At 36.6% G+C, this 25,112-nt stretch overlaps 2 protein-coding genes across 3 annotated transcripts in view; one reads left to right on the top strand and one right to left on the bottom strand.

Moving 5' to 3' along the window:
* The window catches only part of spri (Src homology 2 domain-containing protein sprint), a 123,168-nt gene extending 107,476 nt beyond the window's left edge, over positions 1-15,692 (bottom strand). Inside the window, exons 1-3 of one of the 2 annotated variants that reach the window (XM_065868325.2) lie at positions 15,165-15,692; positions 6,049-6,394; positions 2,524-3,290 (exon numbers count right to left, since the gene is read on the bottom strand). In XM_065868325.2, coding sequence (XP_065724397.2) covers positions 2,524-3,290; positions 6,049-6,078 — 797 coding nt within the window. In that variant the 5' untranslated portion in view covers positions 6,079-6,394; positions 15,165-15,692. The remainder of the gene's footprint in view (positions 1-2,523; positions 3,291-6,048; positions 6,395-15,164) is intronic. The other variant, XM_017086754.4, reaches the window with a different exon arrangement.
* A 6,896-nt stretch (positions 15,693-22,588) lies between these two features.
* Rab9D (RAS oncogene family member Rab9D) lies at positions 22,589-23,371 on the top strand. The gene has a single exon (XM_017086641.4). The coding sequence runs from the start codon at positions 22,649-22,651 to the stop codon at positions 23,330-23,332; it is 684 nt and encodes a 227-aa protein (XP_016942130.2). The 5' UTR covers positions 22,589-22,648; the 3' UTR covers positions 23,333-23,371.
* Positions 23,372-25,112: the final 1,741 nt, after the last annotated feature.

The following is a 25,112-nucleotide window of genomic DNA, read 5'->3' as shown; positions in this document are numbered from 1 at the left end:
CTAAACACACAAAAGTCACAACCCTTTGTACCAGCAGAATAAAAAGGGGATGTGGACGGATGTGTGGGGATGGGAATGAAATGGTTCTTCCGCCTGTCAACAGGCAACACAGCCATGGAAAACCCTCTCCCCAAACCAAAAAGAAGGTCCTTTGCCAACTCACCATCCAGTCAGCCAGCAGCAAACCACCCACCCAGTTAGACATATTCATATTTACTCAAGTTTATGGTGCCTTGTATTTGTCTTTGGTTTTTGTCATCGCCGACATTGCGGATTGGCACATAAAATATAACACTTCATTTACAGACCCTCGTTTTGTCTCCTTTTCCTTTTTTTCTCCTCAAGTGGAATTCTTTCAACGCCCATGTACCACTAAGATTGGGTGGGTTTTTGGATGGGTATGGGGGTACCAGTCGAAACTCTGGACAGGCCTCATAATTTATATGCTAAACATATTGGGCTTACATGGATTACAAAAATATCGATATACATGCCTACATTTTCATGTTACACACTTTGTGGGCCCAAGTTAGTTGGAAACTTTTGGCCGGAGGAGTGGCTTTTTGGGTGCGGGGCTAATGAAAAGGTTAAGACTAAGGCTTCGACTGCCAAGGCTTACAATGTGACTGGTGTCAACCGGAGTGGTGACCCCGACTTGCACCCTCGTCAAGCTGTCGCCACGTATTGAAAGGCGAAATTCCTAAGAAACTGCCTAAAATATAACAGCGACTTACCACTTGAAAATAGTGGTAACTTAATGGAATAGAACTGATACACTCAATGAATTTATAATCTTTGATCTAAACAGGAATTTGGAAATAATACGCACTAATGTATACAAGGAATCTATAAGCAATGATCTATTATGATCCCAAATTTGAATATCTATACAGTGGCTCAATGGAATAAAAGGAATCTATATTCTATGATCTAATATGAGATGATCAGAAAATTGTAAAGTCCTAAATTATTTTGTCTATCCTATACTACGTATGTAAATATTTATATATAATAAAATAAATAGAGTAAAACTGATACAACCAAGGAATCTATAAACTATGATAAGACGATCATAAAAAATTCGAAAACTTAAATTTGGCCATATTTTGCAGATTCATACTATTTTGTTTCTTCAAGGTTTCTTAAGGTTTCTTTACATTTCTAGAAATAAAGTGTTATTGACCTGCTCACTATACCATATGAACCTTAATGATTAATAACCAAAAGTTCAGCCCCTCGAAGAAGTCTTTCGCATTTAACCATTTGCATTTTGCCAAGCTCATCCGACGGTGACCCCAAAGTGATCCGCAGTTCAACTGGTGACCATGACGTTGATGATTCAGCTGTCACACCCACCCGCCGGTTAAACTGACCTGGCTTAACCCATTAGGTTGCTCTTCTCGGTGCCACCGAAGCATGCCGCCGATTCCCATGAAGCGCTCAGCGGAGCATGAACCGTTCACAGCCCATTGCCAACATGGCTAACCCTTCCCCAGGGGCCCAAGATCCAAGATCCAAGACCCCAGACCCAAGGCCTTCGTCTTCTTCAACTTCGTCTGGTCAGCTGGCCGGGTTCCGGGAAAACACAACTCCCTTCCTTATGGCCAAGAACAACAGCGGAAGGCACGGCTGCCACTTTAAATATTGTTTTGACCCAAAATCTGACGGTGCTCCGACCACTTTCGCTTTAATGGGCCAACAGATCTCACACTTTTCTTCCTTTTGCTTATTCCCCTTAATTTCAGAGTAATTTTTTTTCTATGGGTTGTTTTGGAATTTACAAGTGCAATAAAAACATTAATCCGAACCAAGTTCCTGTTTGCTTTAAATGGAAGCATTTAGTAAAAATCCTCGAATATACCTTTAGATATTTAACTGATAATGATACTAGTTTAAGACCTTTGAAATAAATGTGCGCTGTTAAAAATTATCGCAAATCTTAAGATTTATTTACTAAAAAATTCAGTATAAATTGAAAATATAAATGGAGCCAAATGAATAATGGAAATAAACAGGTTCTGTTCTTTTTAAATAATGTAGGTAGCCTAAATAAAAATATAAGATAATAAATATAAAGTAGTTCTGATAATAATTGGTTAAAACAATGACAAAATATATAAGGTACATAAAATAATAAAATCAGAAATGAAATAAAACAAAGTTATTGTAATAAAAAAAAGAAGGTAAATAATATACTAAAAGAAGAAAAGGTAAAAAAAAAGAGTAATCAAAATTTTAGTAAGACAATGATAAAACAAAGAAGGTACCCATAATATTAAGAATAGAAAAGGTATATAACATAGTTCTTATTATGCTTTTGCAAAAGATTCATCCATCTGCCTGGACCACATATAATGTTTAAGATTTAGTCCAGATCGAGCAAATCAACGTTTGATACTATGATATCATAATATCCTATGAAGGTTTTGTTTTTTTTTTTTAAAGGTAATTTTATACTGATAGTATTCTATCATCCAGAAAATTGTCAAATTTTTTTTTGATAACTTTATAAAGGGGACTTACCCATGCTGAGGTCGATGATGATGGACTTGATGGGTCAGAACTCGCTGCTGATGACTTTGGATTGGCAGGCGGCGTTGCACGGACGCGTTCGTTGGGTGGCAGTGGTTGTGGGTGTGGGTGGTGCTTCCGTTTCCGCCGTTCCGGCCGTGCCACAGTGGCAGCCGCTGAACCTTTTTCACTTCCGGCGAGAGGCCGTTGATTCGAGTGGCCGCTGCACTGGCGCTCAACGGTGATGTCATATTGGCCAGGTCGCTGGCATCCGTATCCCCATCCTCCTCATCCGCCGCCACCATAACCACCGGCCCCGCCTCCTTTTGCCCCGATGGGCGGCTACGTCGCGGTGGGCGTGGCAGCGGTTTGGGGGCCACACGACGTCGTTGTTGCAACTGATTGGAGGTTGCTGTTGTTGCAGTGCTGGTTAATGTGGTTGCTGCCGATCGGCTTGACTTCAGTTTGATGTCGATCAGGCAAGGTGGGTGTGGCAAATTATTGTTATTATTATTGTTATTAATATTATTATTGTTGTTATTGTTACTGATGTTGTTATTCTTATTGTTGTTAATGCTCTGCCAATGATGTGCCTGCAATTGCCTTGATTGCATTTGCTGCTGATTATGGAGATGATGTTGCTGTTGCAGTTGATGTTGCTGTTGCTGTTGGTTTGATGTTGCTGCTGCTGCTGCTGCTATTGATGTTGCTGCATGACTCGGCGCCGAACGAAGATCGTTTAGCATTGTGTCCAAATCGCTGGCCAGCGAGCTGAGCAGCTGCAATGATATAGCAAACGTTGGGGTTAACGGAGAGTTCGTTTGACAAGCCTCCAAATCACTTGATATATGTATGTACATTGGACAACCTAATGAATCGCACAATCGGCTAGCCCCAATACAATCGTCAAAATTGACCAACAGTTGAAGATCATTATGGGGCTATTCATTTAAAGACAGGGAAGCACTTGATAAACAGTAATATCTTAACCAGTCAGTTTTCATGTTTTAAATAAAACTATTTTAAAAGTTAGTCTGCTAAAAAGGTGGAATCTTGGTAGCCATGAGATTATTTATGCAACTGCAATTGCTAAAGAAAAACCTTCAGTTTCTAAAATACCCAACTTTACATATAAAAACACTTCCTCTTCAGTTTTTTTATGACCCTGCTTTTCTATTGCTATGTGGTCTAAAACCCATAAAAACCAACGTCTAGCTTTAAAATAATTACAGTCGTTGGGTATTGATTACATTATAACAGTTTTATAGCCAAGCTATATAAAAGATCTGTCAATATTCCATGTTGAGAAAGATATGGGATTTTTAAAATCAAAGATTGAAATAAACTTAGATATGGGCACACTTTTAAACTGATTCTGTGATTTTAAAAGGAATTTATCTATAGTTACTTGAGGAATTTATTTACATTTAACTTATTTATTACAATTTAATCAAGAATAAAAAAATTACTATGTGTAATCTATAATTGTAAGAAATTCATGTGCTTTACATTTTTCTTAGTGCATTAATCGGTGGCACTTGGACTTAGCCTTCGGAACTGGGTCCGTGAGGAATTTTCGTAACACAAACAGTGGGTTGGTCTGGGCTTGGGAACTGGAGATGGAGTTGGAGTTGGAGTTGCAGGGAGGTTTCCGGGGAGGGAAGTTTCCGAGGTTGGGTGCCTGGGTGCCTTTGGTACCTGTCCAACTGGTCTTAACTTCCGGCGGTCTGTGGCGAGGCCGTACTTGTGTGTCGATCTCCAATAATTACGCGCCACTGTCTCGGCTAATGCAATAATAACGGGTTTTTTCGCCGGTGTCCCGTCGATGTGCCCCCAACCCAAACCCCCCCTGCCAATGAGCCACCCCACCCATGTCTGCGGTGGCCCCATGTGCAACATGGTTAACGTTAACCATGTCCCGAGTGCCAAAAAGCAGCAAGGCAACGTCAACCAAAAAGCAAACCGGCTCCCACGCTCTGTGCTAATTTGATCTCCACTTCTGTTTCTTGCTGTCTTTTTTCAGTGTTTCGGTATTTATAAATATTTCTATGGTTTTTTCCAATTTTTTTTGTTATTTTTCTGAGGTTTTTTCTTATGACCTGGAGTTGGCGAGTTGTATGCAAATGCTGGCCAAAGAGTGAAATGGAAAAAATCGGGGAATGAATTGTTGATGTGAACCAACCCGATGATCGCTGCCAAAGAACTGCAAGCTCAGTTGTCTGCCATAAGGCCATATAAGGTGCCTTTCGAAATCATCATATGTGTATCTTTATCTAAAATTTATATAAGATCCTTGCATGCCTCTTCAGATCATTTAAAAAAGCTTAAATCTATAAAGTCTAACATTTAATTGAAGCTAATATACGTTTTATTAACGATTGTATTCAACAAGGTTGCTTATTTATAACAAAAGATTTGTTTGCTAATGGTTTCTGGTTAAAAAACTCATTAAAGCCAAAATTTGAAAAGTCCAACAAGCGTTTTGAAAGTTTTTGGGGCCCTATGACACTTGCTTGATTTTTGACTAACTGACTAGATTTATTTAAAAAAGACTAGACTTATACAAATTCAGAAAATGTTGTCAAGCTGTATATAGTTTTTTTATAGGTTGCTATTACTTTTTAAAATAAGTCCAGTCAGTTAGTCAAAAATTAGGCAAGTGTCATAAGGTCTTAATAACTTAATTCTAAAAATTGTCCCCAATCTACAAGTATTATAATTTATTTAAGCAAAGGGGTTTTAATAGAATTAGAACTAACTGACTAGATTTATTTAAAAAAGATTAGACTTATACAAATTCCAAAAATGTTGTTAAGCTGTACCTAATTGTATTATAGGTTGCCATTACTTTTTAAAATAAATACAGTCAGTTAGTCAAAAATTAGGCAAGTGTCATAAGGTCTTAATGATTTAATTCTGGAAATTGTTCCCAATCTTAAAGCATTATATTTTATTTTAGCAATTAAAAGGGGTTTTAATACAATTATCTAAATGCAGGTAACATTTTTAACCAACTCAAGGATTTGTTTATTTTGTTCCTAAAGTTTTTCCTAATCCGCATCGCGTATACGCCCCGTTTCACTCCTCAATTTTCCAGCAGGAAAAAGAGCGAAACGAGAAATCAACTTAAACATATGGATTAGCATGTAATATGCCACACTCGCACACTCGCACACACCCACACACACAGACAGGGATTGAGACAAAGACATAGACAAGCCAGCCAATTGAGCAATTGCCACAGCCAGCAAATTCAAATTGAAAATGTGGGCAAAACAAGCAGATACAAAAAAAGGAAATAAAATAAAACGAAACTCAACCGCAGAGTGTCTTGTTTGAAGTACAAACAAAACTTCAATTGGCTGGCGGGGAATTGGGGAATTAAAAAGGGGAAAAGGGGGCTTTTTCAGTCGGCAATTTCAATTTAGACATCATAAAAACGAAACGGAGAATCGCAAATTATTCTGTATAATATTGCAAATTAAATTAAACAAGCCCCCGGTGATCAATCTGTTTTAAACCCCCCCTCTCACTTACCGCTATGGCATCCATCATTGCATTGACCATTTTCCTTATTTTCGTTGAGATTTCTTTCGCTTATCCAGATATATCTCCTTCTCCTCACCGATTCTTCGGTCTTCTTCTGATGATTCTTATGATTCTTATGATTTATCTGACAGTCGGGCAAACATTTTGCACAATTTCGTTTGATTTAAATACTGGATTCTCGGTCTCCAGTTTCGAATCCAATTCATTTGGCTCCTCGCAGTCTTCGGCTGGATCTTCCTGCTCCCCTCCCCTCGGATTTGTTGACATTTAATTAACGACAGGTGGTGGACCGTGATCCGCGAACAGGGACTGGCAATTGTACGTGCTCCTTTACCTGTGGGCAGAGAATTTAGAAAGAGTTATGGGTTTTAGTGGGAACTCTGAGAGTGGGATCTGGAGAAGGCGTTCCAGCCGATAGCATGGATCGCATACATATCATACTTAATAACGAATGAAATTCAATTAAATAAGCTTGAAAATGATAAAGGGATTGGTGAGTGGGTGGGTATGATTTATAAGAAGTACATGATTGACATTATTCACAGATATGTATCCTCTTAAGATAAAGCGAAATCATTTTGAATAACTGCAATACAAATTTGGAAAAGGAAAATAAAACCAATTAATATGTCATTTGAAAAGTTCAAAAATAAAATCCAAGACATTAGGAACTAAAAGATCTCTTACAAATTAAAAACTCCTCAAAATACATTTAAAAGTATGCAACAGTATATTTGATACCAAAAGTAAAAAATGAATAAAAGTAATCACTTATTTGAATCTATTTAATGATAAATCGAAATCATTTTTGATAACTGCCATTAAAAGGAAAATAAACCCTATTTAATATATTATTTAAAAAGTTCAGAAATGAAATCCAAGACATTAGAAACTAAAAACTTTCTTCTAAAAATTTAAAACTCCTAAACATACATCTGAAAGTATGCAATAGTATATTTGGTGCCAAAAGCTAAAAATGAATATAAGTAATCACTTATTTGAATCTTTTTAATGATAAATCAAAATAATTTTTAAAAACTGCAATTGATATTTTAAACATGAAATTATAAATCGTTCAATATATCAAAAAAGTTCAAAAAATAAATCCAATTTAAAATCTCTTAAAAATTGAAAACTCCTAAAAATACCTCTAACAGTGTGCAACATTATACATCAGTCCAAAAAAAAACATTAAATAAATAAGAAATATTTTTTTTAATACAACAAAATCTTTAAAAGTTAATTTTTTCACTTTATTTTGTTCATAAAATAATTTTTATTAATAATCTAGTCTTCTAGTTTTCTATACACCTTTACTACTTATTATAAAAAAATTAATAATTTTTGGTAATTTATATTTGTATTAAGCAACTAAGCATTATGTTCCATAATTAAATTAGAGATAGGGAATCATTTATTTTTTAAGAGACCTTTCTGGCATTTAAATTAATTTATAGCACGACCGAGTGCAGTAAAATTTCATGAGAGAACAAAAGGCGAATACTTCCTAGATACTTTCAGGGACAGTCGTTAATGTCATTCCCATGACTCCAGATAGCTGCAAAAGTGTCCAGCAGACAGGCAGCAGACTACATCTACTGACAAATGAAGTATTAAAAATATTAAAAAAAAAGACTCCACGCGACTGTCCAAAAGTGAATGTACATATCTGCAAGATACATTCATACGTTTTTTAATTAAAACCCGTGCACGAGCGATTGCTCTGCCCCTGTCCAAACATTGGCCCGAAGTTTTGTTTGACAATGTCCGAACCCGAACCCGTACCCCTACTTAAGTTCGAATCCCCGAATACGAATACGAATCCGAATCCAAAAACCCCATTGCCCTAACCCCGCCACGCATTTCATGGATGGTGATAATGGCGATGTAGATGTTGAAAATGAAATAGCAACAGAAACCGAAGTTAAAACTGAAACTGAAAACCGAAATAAAATGAAAAACTCGTTTCACGTATTTTTCCACAATTTTCCGCATTTTATGCTCATTAATTACATTTTCATTTCAATTTCTGCATTTACATAACCATTTCATTCCATCTGTCCGCTTAACTTGTCCCTCTCGTTGACTCGTTTTTTTAATGTTTTTTTTTTTTTTTTTTTGCTGAACTGGCTCAAAAAGCCACGAAATTCCTCGGCCAGTTGACGGAAGTTGAATTGCAAATGACATTTTTCACCAGTTCAGAGATACCAGATACAAGATACGCGTGTGTATTTTATATATGCGAGTGTATCTGACGAATATCAACGGTGACAACCAGAAGTTTTGACTCCATCCAAAATGCATTCGTTGTCGAGCGCGCTGCGCAACATTTCCCAAAGTCCGAATCCGAATCTGAATCCGAAATCGCTGGCAATCAAATGAGGAGCGTGAAAAAAATACAAGTCAACGATCTCCGGCGATCTTCAAAATGAGGGGTACGCAGCTCATTACAATAGCTTTAAATGCATACAAAATGAGTGTTTTGTCTTCGAGCTGTTATTTATTTAGCTACCTCGCACCTCCGCACTCTGGCTGCATAAATTGCCGATCAGATATATCGAGGGGGTATAGTGGTAATGTCGGACTCAAAATGGTATTGTACACAAAATTAGCGGAGTTGCACGGCGAGCTATAGAATTGCTTCTGGCGAAAAAATGAAATTTAATTCTGAGGAACCAACCTGTGACACATTGTTTCTGTGGAAGCATTGCTTTTTTTATTAACATCTCGCATTCGCTTTTGTTTATAACTCTTCGATACAACTTATAAACATGGAACTGCGACTTGTGCATTGGAATAAACCAATAAATGTTAACACAATGGGTAATTATGTTGCTTATAATCAGATTGTGAAATCATTTGGATCATGTACACAAATACTCTGCCTTTCTCATTATCATAACTTCATATTATCGTTTTATCCAGAATAACATCAAACAGTTCTTAAATTATAATAAGCCATGAATTACAATTTTAAAAATGGTTAACTTTGATTTCCAAAAATATTTATATATTATGTGGAGTTGCTTAAGAATAACGCAACGTTATAATATTACTATTTATTTATATTTCTTTCGCTAAATCAAAACAAAGTCTCAGATAACCCTTTACTAATCCAGTATGATTATCATCCCAAATATCTTGCAGATCCAAACAGGTCTTCGGTTTGTTTTCAGACGTTTTGTTTACCACACTTTTTAGGAGCTCATTAACCAAATGTGAAACAAGAGTGGACAGACAGCTTTGCCCAAACATCATGACCAAGAAATATTTGAGGCATGAAATATCAATAACAATATCAAGACCATACGAGACATGGCGCTCGGCTAACGAGGCTGTCGATAGGATCGATCTCTTTAGGGTTTATCAATTTCGCTGGTATGTGAATATTTCGGTTTCGCTTCGGTTATTTATTGAATTTGTGTTAAGGTTAAATAGCAGCGTGAAATTGAAATGAATTGTGTGTTGTGTTGTGTTGTGTCATATTATAGCGTTGGCTTTCCGAGATACGGATAAACGAGAATCTCAAACGAACGACCAGAGATTTCGGCGGGCCTACGTCTAATCTTCTCGAAAGAGTAGACAGACTTTATCGCTAGGTTCTTCTGGCCTTTGTGCCGGTTTCCCCGATAAACCAGCGCTGCTCAAGTGTAAATTGAATGATAAGCCCCATCAGTGGGTTTCGAGAATCGGAATCAGTGCCACAAACTCTGCACTCCGATGATGATTGCCTTAATGATGTTGACGATGATGGGCTGAATGGATGGATGGTTGGATGGATGGCCTCTCAATTTCAATTGGGCCGAAGGTGATTTCGTAGCCAAGGCGAAATCGATCGCACTTTGTTGCCTATCAATTGAGTTCTGGAGTAAGTATGGCTGCACAGGGAGAAAATGGTGGGGCAATTCATATTTGAAACTACACATTTCTTATTATTTAAGCCGATCTACTTAAAAACTTTGAAGTACTTTTCCTCACAGTTTCTTGATATACTTTATTTTTTTTTTTTAGGAATCTCTTGCATATTTTCTCACTGTGTATTTTCAGAGTGGCACTCGCCAATTGAAATGCATGTGGGTCATGCATCCAATGGTTCCAATCAGCGAACAACAAGTGTCCCTTTAATTAATCTGCACAATTGCATTGGCGTCACTGCAATCGACATGCGATATGCACTCGTCTATCTGGCGTAATATAGCGTATCTATGTACCTACATCTATATATCAATAGCTTTAGATACGGGCAATGCAGATCGCGTTGACCAAGGTCAGTTAGCGAGTGGTTAGACCAGCTCAAGATAAGTTCGGGTTTTTGAGTATCTGGCATAGCTGACGGATAGCTTTCATCGCTTACCAATGGCTTTCTGGCCAGAGCGAAAGACCCGACTTTTACTTTCCACCAGACACAGAAGAAGAAACTACTGCCAGGCAACAGCCAGCCGAGAAAAACAGCAAACAAACAAACAAGCCAAGTTCCAAGTGAAGGAGAGACAATACAATGACGACAGTTTGCACGGACAACAGTCTCAACCAGGACAGCCAACCATACCATACCATATCATATCAGCAGCCGTGGGCAAACAGAACGCACCAAAAAAAAAGAAAAAAAGAATGGAATGGTCGATCGTGCCGACTTTACGATACCCATTGCCAGGTATTTAAGAGTATTAAGAAAATAAAAAATCAAAATGTATGGTATCTATCTATCTATGCTTTAAAAGAAGCTTGTAAAGACTGTATGCACAATATAGTCTGAAATTTTACCAATCTCTAAGATATAGTTTCCTTCAGTAAAGAAATTTAGCATTGACTATTTAACTTAATTTTAACAGATGTTTCTTTCATTGGGTAATTTACTTTATTTGTTAAAAATAGTTTTTAAGGAACAGACAATATTCTACAGTTGATCTTTTAAAAATAGAACAATACCTATTTAAGACCATGACAAATTTCTAAAATTCAGGAAAATTTTTTATTTAGGTTAATAATTTTAAAACTATTGAATAACGATTCAGTAAATCCAGAATTATTTACAAAAGTCTACAAATGTTATACCTTGATTTATTTCTGGCATTACTTATTGAAATGATTTAGATTTTTTGGGTCTAAAATTATTTAAGAAATTTATTTTATCCGACAATTGTTTTATTTTATTCGCCAAGATCTTTATCCCATTGCATGTTGGCTCGAAAATGCAATATATCATTTACGCTCGGATCACTGGGTTTGGAGGAAACATTTTGTTTGCAGCGCATGGCAACCGAGAAGTGGCACCAACTTGCTGAAATCTCGAGGCGTCCGAAGAAGGAGGCGAACTAGATGAGGGACAGTAGGCGGACGAATACGAAAGCGAATACTTATAGGCATACGAATACGAATACGACTACGAATGCGAAGGCCTTGTTTATGAATACGCGGGCATTGTCTGAATGCGAGATGGAGATGCCGACATGGCACAACCAGGAAGAGGTGGATGTGGATATGGACGTGGATGTGGACGTGGATGTGGATGTGGATGTGGATGTGGCTGCGAAGGAGAATTGGCTGGCCAAAAAGATACACATCAAATATAGATACTTCTGCGCTCACAGATACAGATACAGATACAGATACCGAAAGAGATACCATGGGCTGTGTGTGTTTGGAAACTAAACAAGAAAATATTGACATATAGATTAAGACTTATTAAGGGAGCTCCAGCTCGGTAGTCGACATCAGATCGCTGGGAATGCTGAAGACGGGCGAAACTGTGATGGAGAAATGTGGCATGTTGCATGTAGTATGCAGTATGTAGTATGTAGTATGTGGCATGTCGCGTGGGGTGACATGTTGCCCGATCTGCCGTCTGCCGCAAAAACACGTGCATATACTATATATATAGAGGCCCAGATACAGATAGCATAGCCATACCCACTTGAATTGAGGCAGGTTCGAGCGTCGCACACTCATGGCCAATATTTGCCAGCAAATATGGTCGAAATCTATATTTAGACGCTGACGATCCGACAATCGACTGATCGACAGGCCGCCGATCGACGATCGACTATCCACGATCGACTATCCACGATCCACAGTTCCCATCCTCGAACGTCTTCACCCTATCTATCTATAAAACCCAAAACCGGAGCGGATCGCTGTTAACTGGCTTTCTATTGGAACAGTTGGGCACAGCGGTTAGCGCAGATAGCCGAAAGCAAAACAAAGCCGAAACAAAAACAAGAGTGAGACTTTGAGTCTTTGGGAGCAACTTGGCCAACTATTTTGGCTGCTGCGCCCACATGGATCTCAACTGGTGCTAAAAACCGATCGCCAAAAACTGATCGCACAGCCAATGCATCGCATTAGTCAAAGCTGACTTATTTTGGCAATTTTTTTTCTTTTTTTCTTGGCCAGCCAAACTGATGCGAATAATTGTGACGCGATTGCGGCATTTGGTGTGTGGGTGAGAAATATTATTGGGGAATTTAGCTGAGATCATAAGGGCTTCTGAATGAAGCAATAATCGTACGGTATTTTATTAAGTCCAAGTTTATGATGTTTTTTATTAGAATCTGGTCACCTATAAATCAACAAGTAATCCCAAGTAATTTATTAATACAAATATTGTTATTATATATGATTAAAGTCCAAAATTATGTGTAAATCATTTGCAAATTATCAATTTTAAAAAGAATATGAGACAGAGAATATTAAGGAATTTATAAAGACATATCAAATTTGTCTATATAAAGCGTATGCTAAGAAACCACTATCATTATATCATCAGTATATACAATACATATGTTAAGAAAACATTTTTGTAAGCCAAACATTTTCAATAAATATTTATATAGCGAAAGTTCGGAATCGATTTGTTCGAACTCTACCTTAATATAGCTCCATGTCTACAGAGAAAGCAATTTAAGATCAAACTATGATCTAATTATTACTATAACCTTAAGTTTATTAAGGTGTGAAATGATTGATGGAAGTCATAAGCGTACAACCAACAAATGAGACCCAAAAATCTTAATAACTACAACCTGAACATTTGTTATTAGAGTTGGGAAAAAGTTATAAAGCCAAGAATAACTGGACACGTAGGGGGTCTATACGGTGGTATACCAGTAATTCATGCATACATATATTTAAATGACCATCGAGATAAGCGAAAATGCAAAGATATATGAGTGGATTAGGAAGCGTACATACTATATGCGATGTTTCTACACAGAGTGAAGATCATTAGTGGAGTAAACCACTGACGATCGCTATCAACAGACTGGGAAGGCAAACAGATACAAAGTCGGGCAACTCTACCTGAAGAACTGACCAGCGAAAGCAACCCATTGATAAGAACAAGACTATCTAAAGCTAATAGCTGTGACAACCGCAAATTGCATGAGAATTCCATATCAACAGTGGGCCAGGGGAAGGTCGGTGGGGAAGTACAGGTAGTGAGACACAGGTAATGACAGTAAACATTCTACAGTTATCAGCAATCTGATGATGCACGCACAGAGAACAAAATAAAGAATACTTAACGTTCAAGAAATAGTTGATATCATGGAAATAATTCGATGGGAACTATGCTTTTAAGACTCACATTTAGACTGGGTCATACATATTGAACTGAAATCTTATGATCTTAAATATTCAATACTGAATAATAGTATAAGGCATGAAATCACGTTTAAAATATTTCATTTTTTATTGTATTAATACAAATATTTTGTTGGAAATACGATTAGAACATATATTACTAAGTTTTCTAATTTTTAAGATAACATTAAGATAAACATATTACTCAGGCGATTTAAATAAAGTGTAATTTATTGTTTCAAGATTGTAATATTAGAACTCCACAAGATGTTTTTTCTGTGCACTTGGGACAACAACAATGAGGTAATATATACCCGATTCTGCGGTTTTGGTTATGCTTTTGGTTTCGGGCTCGGATTTAGGTTTTATATTTTTGGTTTGTCGGTTTTGGCATGCGATAAGGTCTGGGACAAAGCCAATTTGTAGGGCTGATTTTACAGGGGGAAAGACGGGAAATTGAGTGGAAGTGCTAACATCAGCTGATTAGCCATTTGAGCAATTCGCAGCAATCCCACAAATTATCAAAATTTCAGCTGTTTATCATCAGGTGTGTGATAGCGAGAGGGCCCTGCCCGACGGGAGGAAATGACAACTTCGGCAGGAATGCGAATTCGAATGCGAAAGATGGTGCATGGGGTATGGTATATGGTATATGGTAGGTGCTATAAGGTGGACTGCTGCGAATACCTGGCCGATTAGCAATCCACTGTCAAAATGCATTGAAAGCGAAAGACGACACCAAAGGAAACGCGGCCCAAAAGGTGCAATGTACTGAGTGGGTAAAATAAAGAGAACGAGCCAAGAACCAACGCACTTTCGGCCAGAAAGAGAGAACCACTTCTCACTCGAAGAAAAATCAATGCAAATTTTTAGTTCTATAACTCGAAACATATTTATGATATAGTGCCAAAGTTCGTATAATAATTTCCCCTACACAGACTTTCGACTCCAAAAAATATATTAATGTATTATTTTTCTTTGCCAACTAAAATTTAGCTACACTTTAATAAATATTTAACGGCCTTACAAGTTCAAAAGCTTATAATATTTTATTTTTATAGACTTCATAATATTTTTGTTAACTTAAATTTGTATATTTTACATGGTTGTAATTTCATGAAAGCAATTTTGACCATAAAAACAGTCTTTAAATGGGCTTTCTTTATATTGTACTTTTACATTTGGTAACTGATATCCAATTTTTGAGCCAGTAAAATTACAGTAAAAAATAAAATATAGTAGCACTCTCAACTTTTCAACTTTTTAGGTAAAATAAAAAAGAGCACAGTTTTAAAAATATATTCCTCTAAAATAAAAAACAGATAGTATTGGCATTGTATTGAACTATTGAGGTTAAGATTGTTTTAAATATGCACTATATTTTCTTTGAGTGCAAAAAAGGGCAAGAGATAAAGAGAAAAGGCGAAGAGGAGTCCGCGTGGTCGCTGAACTTGAACTTGCGAAATGATGGGAATTGCGGGGTAATGTAAGTAGAATACGATCATCACTTTCAATAAAATTACCAAGGGAACGCCAACGCCACCCAGAACGAAACGCTGGTACTTAGGAACTCCAGAACTCCAGAACTCTAGATGGGATCTCTGGAACCTGCTCCAATTTTATTTTTTGTGCGCACTCGCGATCACTCGCACTTACTCGTCGGCAAACTCCACTTCACTTTTCGCACTTTACTTTGCTGTTGCTGCTGTTGTTATTAAACAATTAAATATAAATAACAGCGATGTGGTGCAAAGGAAAAAAAAAATGAAAATAAAAATAAAAATAAAGACTAGGGGAGAATACAAAAAAGTATGTGTATTTAATTGAGCGCGACACGCAGCGATCTTGTGCGACACATTATTTATTTTCCTTCTAGCTGCAGCAATTCTCGCGATTGTCTAGCGCCGAAACGCTGGTGACTACACGGAGCTACGGCTTTTCGGATTTGGAGCCCGGGGTATTACTACGGTACTACGGTCTTTCCTCTCTTTTCCTTTGGCGGTACGAACGCGACGACTCCACCGGGGACCCAACGAAACCACCGAAAACAACCGACTGTCTGTGGCCGAGTGCGAACTCGAACTGAACTGAAGCCGCCGACAAAACGAAGATCGCCGCCAAACGGCGACGCCGGCGGCGCAGCAACAACAGCAACTCTGAGCGATAATAACAGCGGCAACAGCAACAGCAACATCAGCAGCAACAAGAACAACAGCAACATCGGCACAACAGCAACATTACGAGATGCGAAATGATTGCGCACTGTGGTCACAGATCCACAAAATAGAATATACCAGGAGAATCCCATCTCGATCTAGAATTAAAAAATCTCTGTTAAATTGAGGGATATTTTAAAAATTTACCTGTTTCAACACCAGTGATTTATTGGGTATTATGCTATTTGTGGTCACAGATCCACAAAATAGAATAAACCAGGAGAATCCAATCTCGATCTAGAATTTAAAAAATCTCTGTTATATGGAGGGATATTTAAAAAGTTTACCTGTTTCACTATTACTGGTATATTAAATGTTTGTTTCTCAAATATTATTGGGTGATTAAAAAAAATATATACCTGGAGAATAGAATCTAAGTCTAGAATAAACCAGAAGAATCCAATCTCGATCTAGAATTTAAAAATCTCTGTTATATAGAGGGATATTTAAAAAATTTACCTGTTTCACTATTACTGTTATATTAAATGTTTGTTTCTCAAATATTATTAAGTGAATTAAAAAAAATATACCAGGAGAATAGAATCTAAGTCTAGAATAAGCCAGGAGAATCCATCTAGAATTAAAAAATCTCTGTTAAATGGAGGGATATTTAAAAAATGTACCTGTTTCATCACCAGTGTTTTATATAACGTTTGTTTCTCAAATAGTATTGGCTATTATGATCTTTATGATCACAGATCTACAAAACAGAATATACCAGGAGAATCCAATCCCGATCTAGAATTAAAAAATCTCTGTTAAATGGAGGGATATTTTAAAAATGTACCTGTTTCACCACCAGTGTTTTATATAACTTTTGTTTCTCAAATAGTATTGGCTATTATGCTCTTTGTGATCTCAGATCTATAAAATAACAAAATTAAAAAAAATATACCTGGAGAATAGAATCTAAGTCTAGACTTTTAAAAATCTCTGTTAAACTGTTATTTAAAGAACACACCTGTTCAATATCACTGTTTTATTCAATAAATAAATATATAATCACATCTCATTCTAGAATTTTAAAAATCTCAGTCTAACGGAGATGATATATTTTAAAAAACCGTCTCGTTTTATTAAACTTTTGCTCTTAAAAAAGTGTTGGATAATTCGTTTTTTTGTTGTTATAGATCTAAGCAGTAGAATTGATAATAATATATTACCAGTAGAATCTAATCTTAATCTAGAACTTTAAACATCTCATTTAAACTGAGGAAAGATATTCAGAAACCCAATCGGTTCACCATCACTGTTTTATTAAACGTTTGTTTCGCAATTATGCTCCTTGTGGTCACTGATCTATGGAATAACAAAATAAAAAAAATATAACTGGCGACTGGAATATAAGTCTAGACTTTTAAAAATCTCTGTTAAACTGAGGGATGGTATTTAAAAATCCCACCAGTTAAATATCACTGTTTTATTAAATATACCAGAACAATCAAATCTCATTCTAGAATTTTAATAATAAGATATTTAAAAAACCGACCTGATTTATAAATCCTTTGCTTTTTAAAAACTATTGGATAATTTCGTTTTCTGTGGTCACAGATCTATTGAATAGAATTAACAATACAATGTTACCAGTAGAATCGAATCCTAATCTAGGATTTTACTGTTTTATTATACTTCTACCAGCTTGTTTTCATTGAAAGTATTGCGTAATCTGTCGTTGAAACATATTGATAACTCCACTGTGGTCACAGGACTATATTACATTTATTTAGAATTTTAAATTTACATTTTACTTCGGAATATTCTGCCAAAAATATTTATTTATTAATTCTTATTTATTCATTTAGAATTTACAAAAGGTCAGCATTAAATTTGGGTATATTTATGTCAAATTCTTTTCCATAAAATTAAATGAACAAATTGAAAAATGTTTAAAAAAATAAAATTTGTATCAGTAATATTCAGTTTATGTTTCATAAAACGAAAAACTTCAAATATTTCTTACTAATGGCAGTCCCATGAATGCCAAAAATACTTTGGTTTATATTAATGGTATGTTATTTATATTTATAAGTTTTTCTTTGTTAATAAACTAAATAGGAAATGCACTGTGGCTGTAACGTCTTGTCTAATTAATTTTTTCCAAATGCTCCAAAAGCAGTATTCTTCCAATGGTTGCAGTTTAAAATTGAAAATTATTCTTCAAATAATTGCTGCGCCGACAGAAAAATAAAAACGCAAACCATAGTTGAATATTTTGCGAAGGGTGCTGATTTACACACTTTGCAAATCAGAAAAGGTGCTTGTAATTTTCATAAATGTAGGCTGCCCCAAATACACTAGGTACCTAAAAGTAAATGTATTTTTTTAGGGAATTATTTTTTTTGTGGTCTTTAGTTGGTCAAATCAAGCAACGGCATATGGAAGTTAACTTTTATTATTTCCCAATAACATTGGTATTTTTTCACATGGTAATGCTGACCAAATCAATATTTATCGTTGTAAAATGAGACTTTGCATTGTCTGAAAGTTATGACACCTACAAATTATAATTGGCAAGCTGTTCTTCTTGTCTTTCGTAATGTACTTTAGCTGGAAATTGGATTTACTGTCTCTTTTAGATTTATTTTATTGTTGCCGTATGCTTGGTCTATTGTTTTGACACCTGTTGGTTTTATGATCGCATAGTTAAATCATTTGTAAATGTATATATTTTGATACTTAGCAAAATAGAAATCATAATGTTGTATACCTGAATACAATTTTATTTTTAAGTGTAACTTTTTAAGCAGTGGCGGGTCCAGAATTTGGCTTGGAAGGGGAGGTATATAAAAAAAATTGTTAAGTAGAAATAAAATTAATTAGAATAATTGTATTAGGTTTACTTAAAAAATTTTAACAATTTTATTTTAGTTTAGTTGTAAGTTTTAGCATGATATATATTTTTGCCAGAAGATAGTACATGCATCATATCATATGTAGATAAATGCAATCTGAGGGACGTTACCTTGGTTAAAAGAATAGGATCCATTATATCTTATTCAAAGTGTGATTTGAGTGTTCCCAGGTGTTCCCATTTTTTGGTCCCTCATCCACTTTTTTTTCACTTCGTTTGTATCTCCCTTTACAGCACCCTCACACTTTTTAAACTCAAAACGCGCCGATTACCGATCGACAAATACAGATTACCGATCGACAATTACCGGTTACCGATCGACAATTACCGATTACCGATTAGCGATCACAAATTTTTTCACTTCGATTGTACCTCCCTTTACAGCACACTCACACTTTTTAAACTCTAAACGCGCCGATTACCGATCGACAAATACCGATTACCGATCGACAATTACCGGTTATCGATCGACAATTACCGATTAGCGATCACACTCTGCATTTTGGCTTGTTCAAATAAAAGAAGCTTCTGTTTCTCTTTCTGGCCCTTCCATTTCGACTTTCAGGTTTTCTTGCCACCCCAACCCATTTTGCAGTTTTGTTGGTGGAAGGCCTTGCATCGTGTCGTCGATCTCATTCGCAAATTATCTTTGTTTGCGAAATTGTAATTGTTTTTGCCATGCACAACTCAGCAAGAGAACCAAGAAAATAGGGCTAGTTTCGACGGCCGAAGGTGAAATACCCTTGGTCCTGTAAATATACATATACCTATCTTAAATATGATTCTTCAAAATATCACAAATGGATTTTTAAAATATTTTGTATCTGATATTAGATGGTATTTTTAAGAGCTGTTCTTACAAAGAAGTTTTATGTGCATGAAGATACAAAAAGCTATTCAAACCAAAAGCAACATTTTTCAGGTGACACAGATCAAAAATAAATTAACTTTTTATGCGTTGTGAACTTTTTCTGATATTACAGTACCCTTAATTAGAGTATTAAAAAAAAACACCTTAAAGCACTCGGAAAAACACAATCCCAGCGGTTCGATATTCATTTTAATATTTTATGTACCCCTATGAACATTCAAAAAATCCTCAAATTAAGATAATGCAGATAATGAGAAAAGTATGAAATCATGCCGCTTTGCATTGGGGTCTAAAATAAATTGAAACCAACATTGTAGTGCTATTTTTTCTCAGTGCAACCGGAGTGCTCAACAGCAGCAGCTCTACTATTGTTATTGTTGTACTCGATAATGGCTTTTCTGTTTACTTTTTGCTCGTCCCCAAAAGCGGGGCGTGTTCTTTGCTTTATACTTTTGTTTTGTTAATAGTTTTTGTGGAGCTGCTTAGCTATTTTTTGTTGTTGTATTATTTTTAATATACCTTGACGAACATAGGGTACTTACATTTTTAGCAGATTTTCGCAAGGCACGACCGAGGCTAGAGTTTTTCTAAAATACTACTAAAAATTTTATTTTTATGCTCCTTACAAGCTTTTTCGAGACGTCTGGGAAAATTGGAAAACGCTTTTAAAAATTGTGTAATATGGTACCATATACTCTTGGCCATATCTTTAAAAGCAATCCATCTTTTTTATACCCCCAGTGGTGATTTATGAGCTCTCTTAAAAAACAGAGGAAAAAACTTACGGATCTTCACAACCCACGGACCGCGGATCTACCCTATCCAAGTACTTATTTCTGGACTGTGTCCCAGTAGCAAAACATTAACCTATACTGAGTCTGAGCGTCAGATTCCGATTTCGATTCTGGGTTTTGTGTGGGTTGCGGATTGTGGATTGCCGCCGCTGGGGACTGTCATTAAATAGTTAGCTTTTCGCTTTTTATTATTACTACTTTTCTGCTATTGTTTTTATGTATTTGTTTTCTTAACAATAAAAGATGGGTGAACAACAAATGGATCACATGAAAGAGAAAACAACAACCAAAAAGCGTTCAATTAACAGTTTTTGTGGTCACTGAAAATAGTTAAAACTATAGGGTAGCAAATGATTATAAACCTATAGAAATGGGCTTTGATTGATTATATTGATTAGTAAGTTGGCCCATTTGTTCCCTTGCCTAAAAAGTGTTCTTTAAAAAGTTAATAATTATAAAGTAAATGTAGCAAATGAAAAAAAAAAAAAATTTGAAATTTTAAAGTTCTTTAACAAGTTCTGTTTAATTTTCTTTAACATTTTATAAGAACCTTTAAGACTTGAAACTGTTTTTTTCTTCAAATAAAAATAATATATATATAATATTGATATTGTCAGGGTAACAAAGACCTCTACCTTCTACTCCCCCGTAGAGCCTTTAAATGCGGATTTTACAATGGCTTGGAAATTGTGAGTTTTATTTTTCCCATTCACTCTCGACGGAGAATGAATGGCCGTACAATCGGCCGATTAAGTGGCTCATTAGACGCTGAGGAGGTCATGTGAACCATTTAGCGAAATTGCATAAGCCATCCACTCGAATGTTGTCTCCCCGGCTACGGACAATGGCGAATCGAGACGGGAATCCACGAAGGCCCAAGAAGTTGTGGAGGAACACACCTGTTATAAAAACATCAACCCTCACCTACTGGGCTAATGGAATTTTAACGTTACAAAAAGTGTAACAACCCACCTATCCACCCACAAAAACCCGCATCCAACGACCAGAATTAATGCGAGCGTGGGTCGCATGTTGCTAATGTATCTCTTATTAGCGGACGTACGCATCCCCATTCCCCCCCATCCATTCCTCATCCTTATCCTTAGTCCCCCCGTATTCCGCAGATCCTGCATCCTGTGTCCTCGGCTAATCCACTGGAAACATCATTTTGAGCACCTGTTTAATTGCGTTAATCACCAGGAGCAAACATTATTGCCAACGCCATCAGATGTCGGAATGATTATGATGGGGGGTCCTCATCTCTGGGCCCTGATTACCGCCCTTAGCACTTCGACCTTTGGATCCCCTCTTGGGGCCGGGGTAATGCTAATTTTTATGGACTTTCTCGTGGACGCAGCTGGATGGAAGTGTCTTTGTTTCCTTTCGAAAGTAGTAGAAAACTGAACTAGGTACAAAAAGGTCCACCAAAAAGTCCACTTTAATATTAATCTTTAAATGTTTCATAACTTATATTTTAAATATTACACTGAAAAGGACTAGCTATTTCAAGATTCAAAATTTTAGTAAGGCAACTTTTTTATTTAAATGTTGTTTTAATACGTTACGTTTTCTTTACAATTGTTTATTAAACCACTTATCATAACAAAGCCTGTATATTTTTGTAGAATTTTTAGACTAATTTGTAATTTTGTATTCCTAAAATAGGATTAATGTAAATTAACAAAGAAACGAAGGTAGCAGCAATGAACTATTTTCAAGACATAACTATAAAGGAAAACAGCAATTATATATGTAAAAATCCAATGAAAACCAAACACTTCACTTCTGTTATCCACAACATAAGTTATTATTAGATCCAGATTTATAAGTGAAATACCTCTATAATCCCCGTAATTTAAAAATGTTTCTTTATTTTTGTTTTATTATTTGACATTTCATATTCTGGAGTCAAGTTAGTGTTAAAGTCTCTCCGACCATTGTTAAAATCAGCTTCATAAACGCGGACTAGTATACTATAAATGATATAGTAGTCCCAAAAATTCGAGTAAATTTGCTATCAACAATTCCGTTGTTGTGTTACTATGATTTTATTATTACAATAGTACCTATGTTTAAGTTAATATTAGATATGTATAATTATATATTCCGAAAATCGCTTGACTCGAATGCTCCAAAGGCAGAGGACGAAACCAAAATGGTGCTTGATTGAATCAGAAACGTATTGATTGATTTGGTTATTTGTCCCCAAATGAAACCCTAGAATAGCCCAGGCAAAGTACGTCACTTTCATCCACCCCTTTCGAGATATCTGACGATGATGAGCGACTACAAGTACTTGTTCAAGATCCTCATTCTGGGGGACTGCGGCGTGGGCAAGTCCTGTCTGCTGATGCGCTTCTCGGATGGCCAGTTTACCGGGAAGTACCTGTGCACGGTGGGCGTGGACTTCAAGGTGCGCACCGTGGAGGTGGCCGGCCAGGTGGTGAAGCTCCAGATCTGGGACACCGCCGGCGAGGAGCGCTTCAAGTCGGTGCTGCCGGCCTACTATCGCGGTGCCCATGGCATCCTGCTCGTCTACGACACCACGTCGGCCAGCAGTTTCCAGAGCATCGATGGCTGGCTGGAGGAGATCCATCGCAATTGCCCGGACGGGGTCAACGTCCAGCTGGTGGGCAACAAGTGCGACGACCTGGAGCGCCGCCAGGTGAGCCAGCAGCAGGCGGCCCACTATGCGGATTACCGGGCCATCGCCTTTCGCGAGGCCTCTGCCAAGAGTGGCGCCAATGTGAATCACATATTCGCCGCCTTGGCAGTTCATATTTTCAATCGACTGGTGGCAAAACCCTCAGCTCCCAGTCGAATGCTGGGCGGGCAGGATACAAAGGACGACGACGAGGTGCCAGTGGACAAGGAGAAGCCACCAGCCCCACCAGCTCCCAAGATCCGGCTGGCAGGCTCTCATCGCCTGCGCCCCAAACATGTCGCCTCTTGCTGTTGAGGAACTTCCTTCTTATACATACATTTTCTTTAAGTTTTTCTTTCTTTAGGGTCTCCAAAACCAAGACCCAGAAAATATTTGATCATTATATATTTTTAAAATAAGCAAATGCATTTTAGACTTAATACCTACACCAGGGTGGGCTGATTTGTATGGTGGAACGTAATCTTTAAAGGATTGTAAGCAATATTGCCAAACAAACGTATGGTCTAAAATGGTGTTTGTCCTCCCGAACGAATAAAAAATACGATTTCTTGAGGAAAAATATCATGGTTAATAAAAAAATTAATTTTAAAATTGTATATAGAACAAGAGAAAAGGCTATAGTCGATGGTCTCCACTATTAAATACCCATTACTCAGATTAAGGGAGTGCTAGAGGGATAAAGATATGCTTAAAGCAACTCAGCTTTTTCACTAACACACCTAGCCTATAGCGCCACCTATATTTTTCTTCTATAGCGCCACCTAGCATATAGCGCCAACTAGCTTACATATAGCGCATCTAGCGGCTTGGTGGCGTACTAGCAAAAACAGCTGACTTGCTGCACGTGGTGAGCCATTTCGATTGAATTTGAATCACCCTGCTGAAACAAGCTTGCGCTGCGCAGGAAGCCCAAGAACCTGCGTGCCTAGTCCCAACATTCAAGCGCTTATAGTTTCCGAGATCTAGACGTTCGTATGGACAAAGATAGAGAATTGAGATCTTAGATTTAGATTCCGTAGCCTCTTTTAGTGGTTTTTCAGTCGTAGTTTAGCCAAATCAAGGTGTACAGCTAAAATACCGACAGTTTTGAGCAGCTTGCTTCAATTTCTATCGATCCCGATCACTTTAAGACAAATTTATTTTTTGAAAAATTTTTCATTTTTTGTAAGGGGGTAGCTCGGTTTTTTTTGGGATTCAGATTTTGGTCAAAAAGACTCATTTTTTAGTGGTTTTTCAGTCGTAGTTTAGCAAAATAAAGGCGTACAGCTAAAAGACCTACAGTTTTGAGCAGCTTGCTTCAATTGCTATCGATCCCCATCATATTAAGGAAGATTTATTTTTTGAGAAATTTTTTCATTTTTTGTAAGGGGGTAGCTCGGTTTTTTTTGAAATTCAGATTTTGGTCAAAAATTCTAATTTTGTAGTGGTTTTTCAGTCGTAGTTTAGCCAAATCAAGACGTATAGCTAAAAGACCGACAGTTTTGAGCAGCTTGCTTCAATTGCTATCGATCCCCATCACTTTAAGAAAAATTTATTTTTTGACAAATTTTTTCATTTTTGTAAGGGAATAGCTCGGTTTTTTTTGGGATTCAGATTTTGGTCAAAAATACTCATTTTTTAGTGGTTTTTCAGTCGTAGTTTAGCCAAATCAAGAAGTAAAGCTAAGATACCGACAGTTTTGAGCAGCTTGCTTGAATTGCTATCGATCCCCATCATTTTAAGGAAGATTTATTTTTTGACAAATTTTCTCATTTTTTGTAAGGGTAGCTCAGTTTTTCTTGGGATTCAGATTTTGGTCAAAAATACTCATTTTTTAGTGGTTTTTCAGTCGTAGTTTAGCCAAATAAAGGCGTACAGCTAAAAGACCTACAGTTTTGAGCAGCTTGCTTCAATTGCTATCGATCCCCATCATTTTAAGGAAGATTTATTTTTTGACAAATGTTCTCATTTTTTGTAAGGGGATAAGCTCGGTTTTTTTTGGGATTCAGATTTTGGTCAAAAAATGCTCATTTTTTAGTGGTTTTTCAGTCGTCGTTTAGTCAAATCAAGGCGTACAGCTAACATACCGACAACA

Source organism: Drosophila suzukii, chromosome X (assembly GCF_043229965.1).
Source record: "Drosophila suzukii chromosome X, CBGP_Dsuzu_IsoJpt1.0, whole genome shotgun sequence".
Lineage (NCBI taxonomy): Eukaryota > Metazoa > Arthropoda > Insecta > Diptera > Drosophilidae > Drosophila > Drosophila suzukii.
Note: the sequence above shows the minus strand (reverse complement) of the source record. Positions and strands in the feature narration are given on the sequence as shown.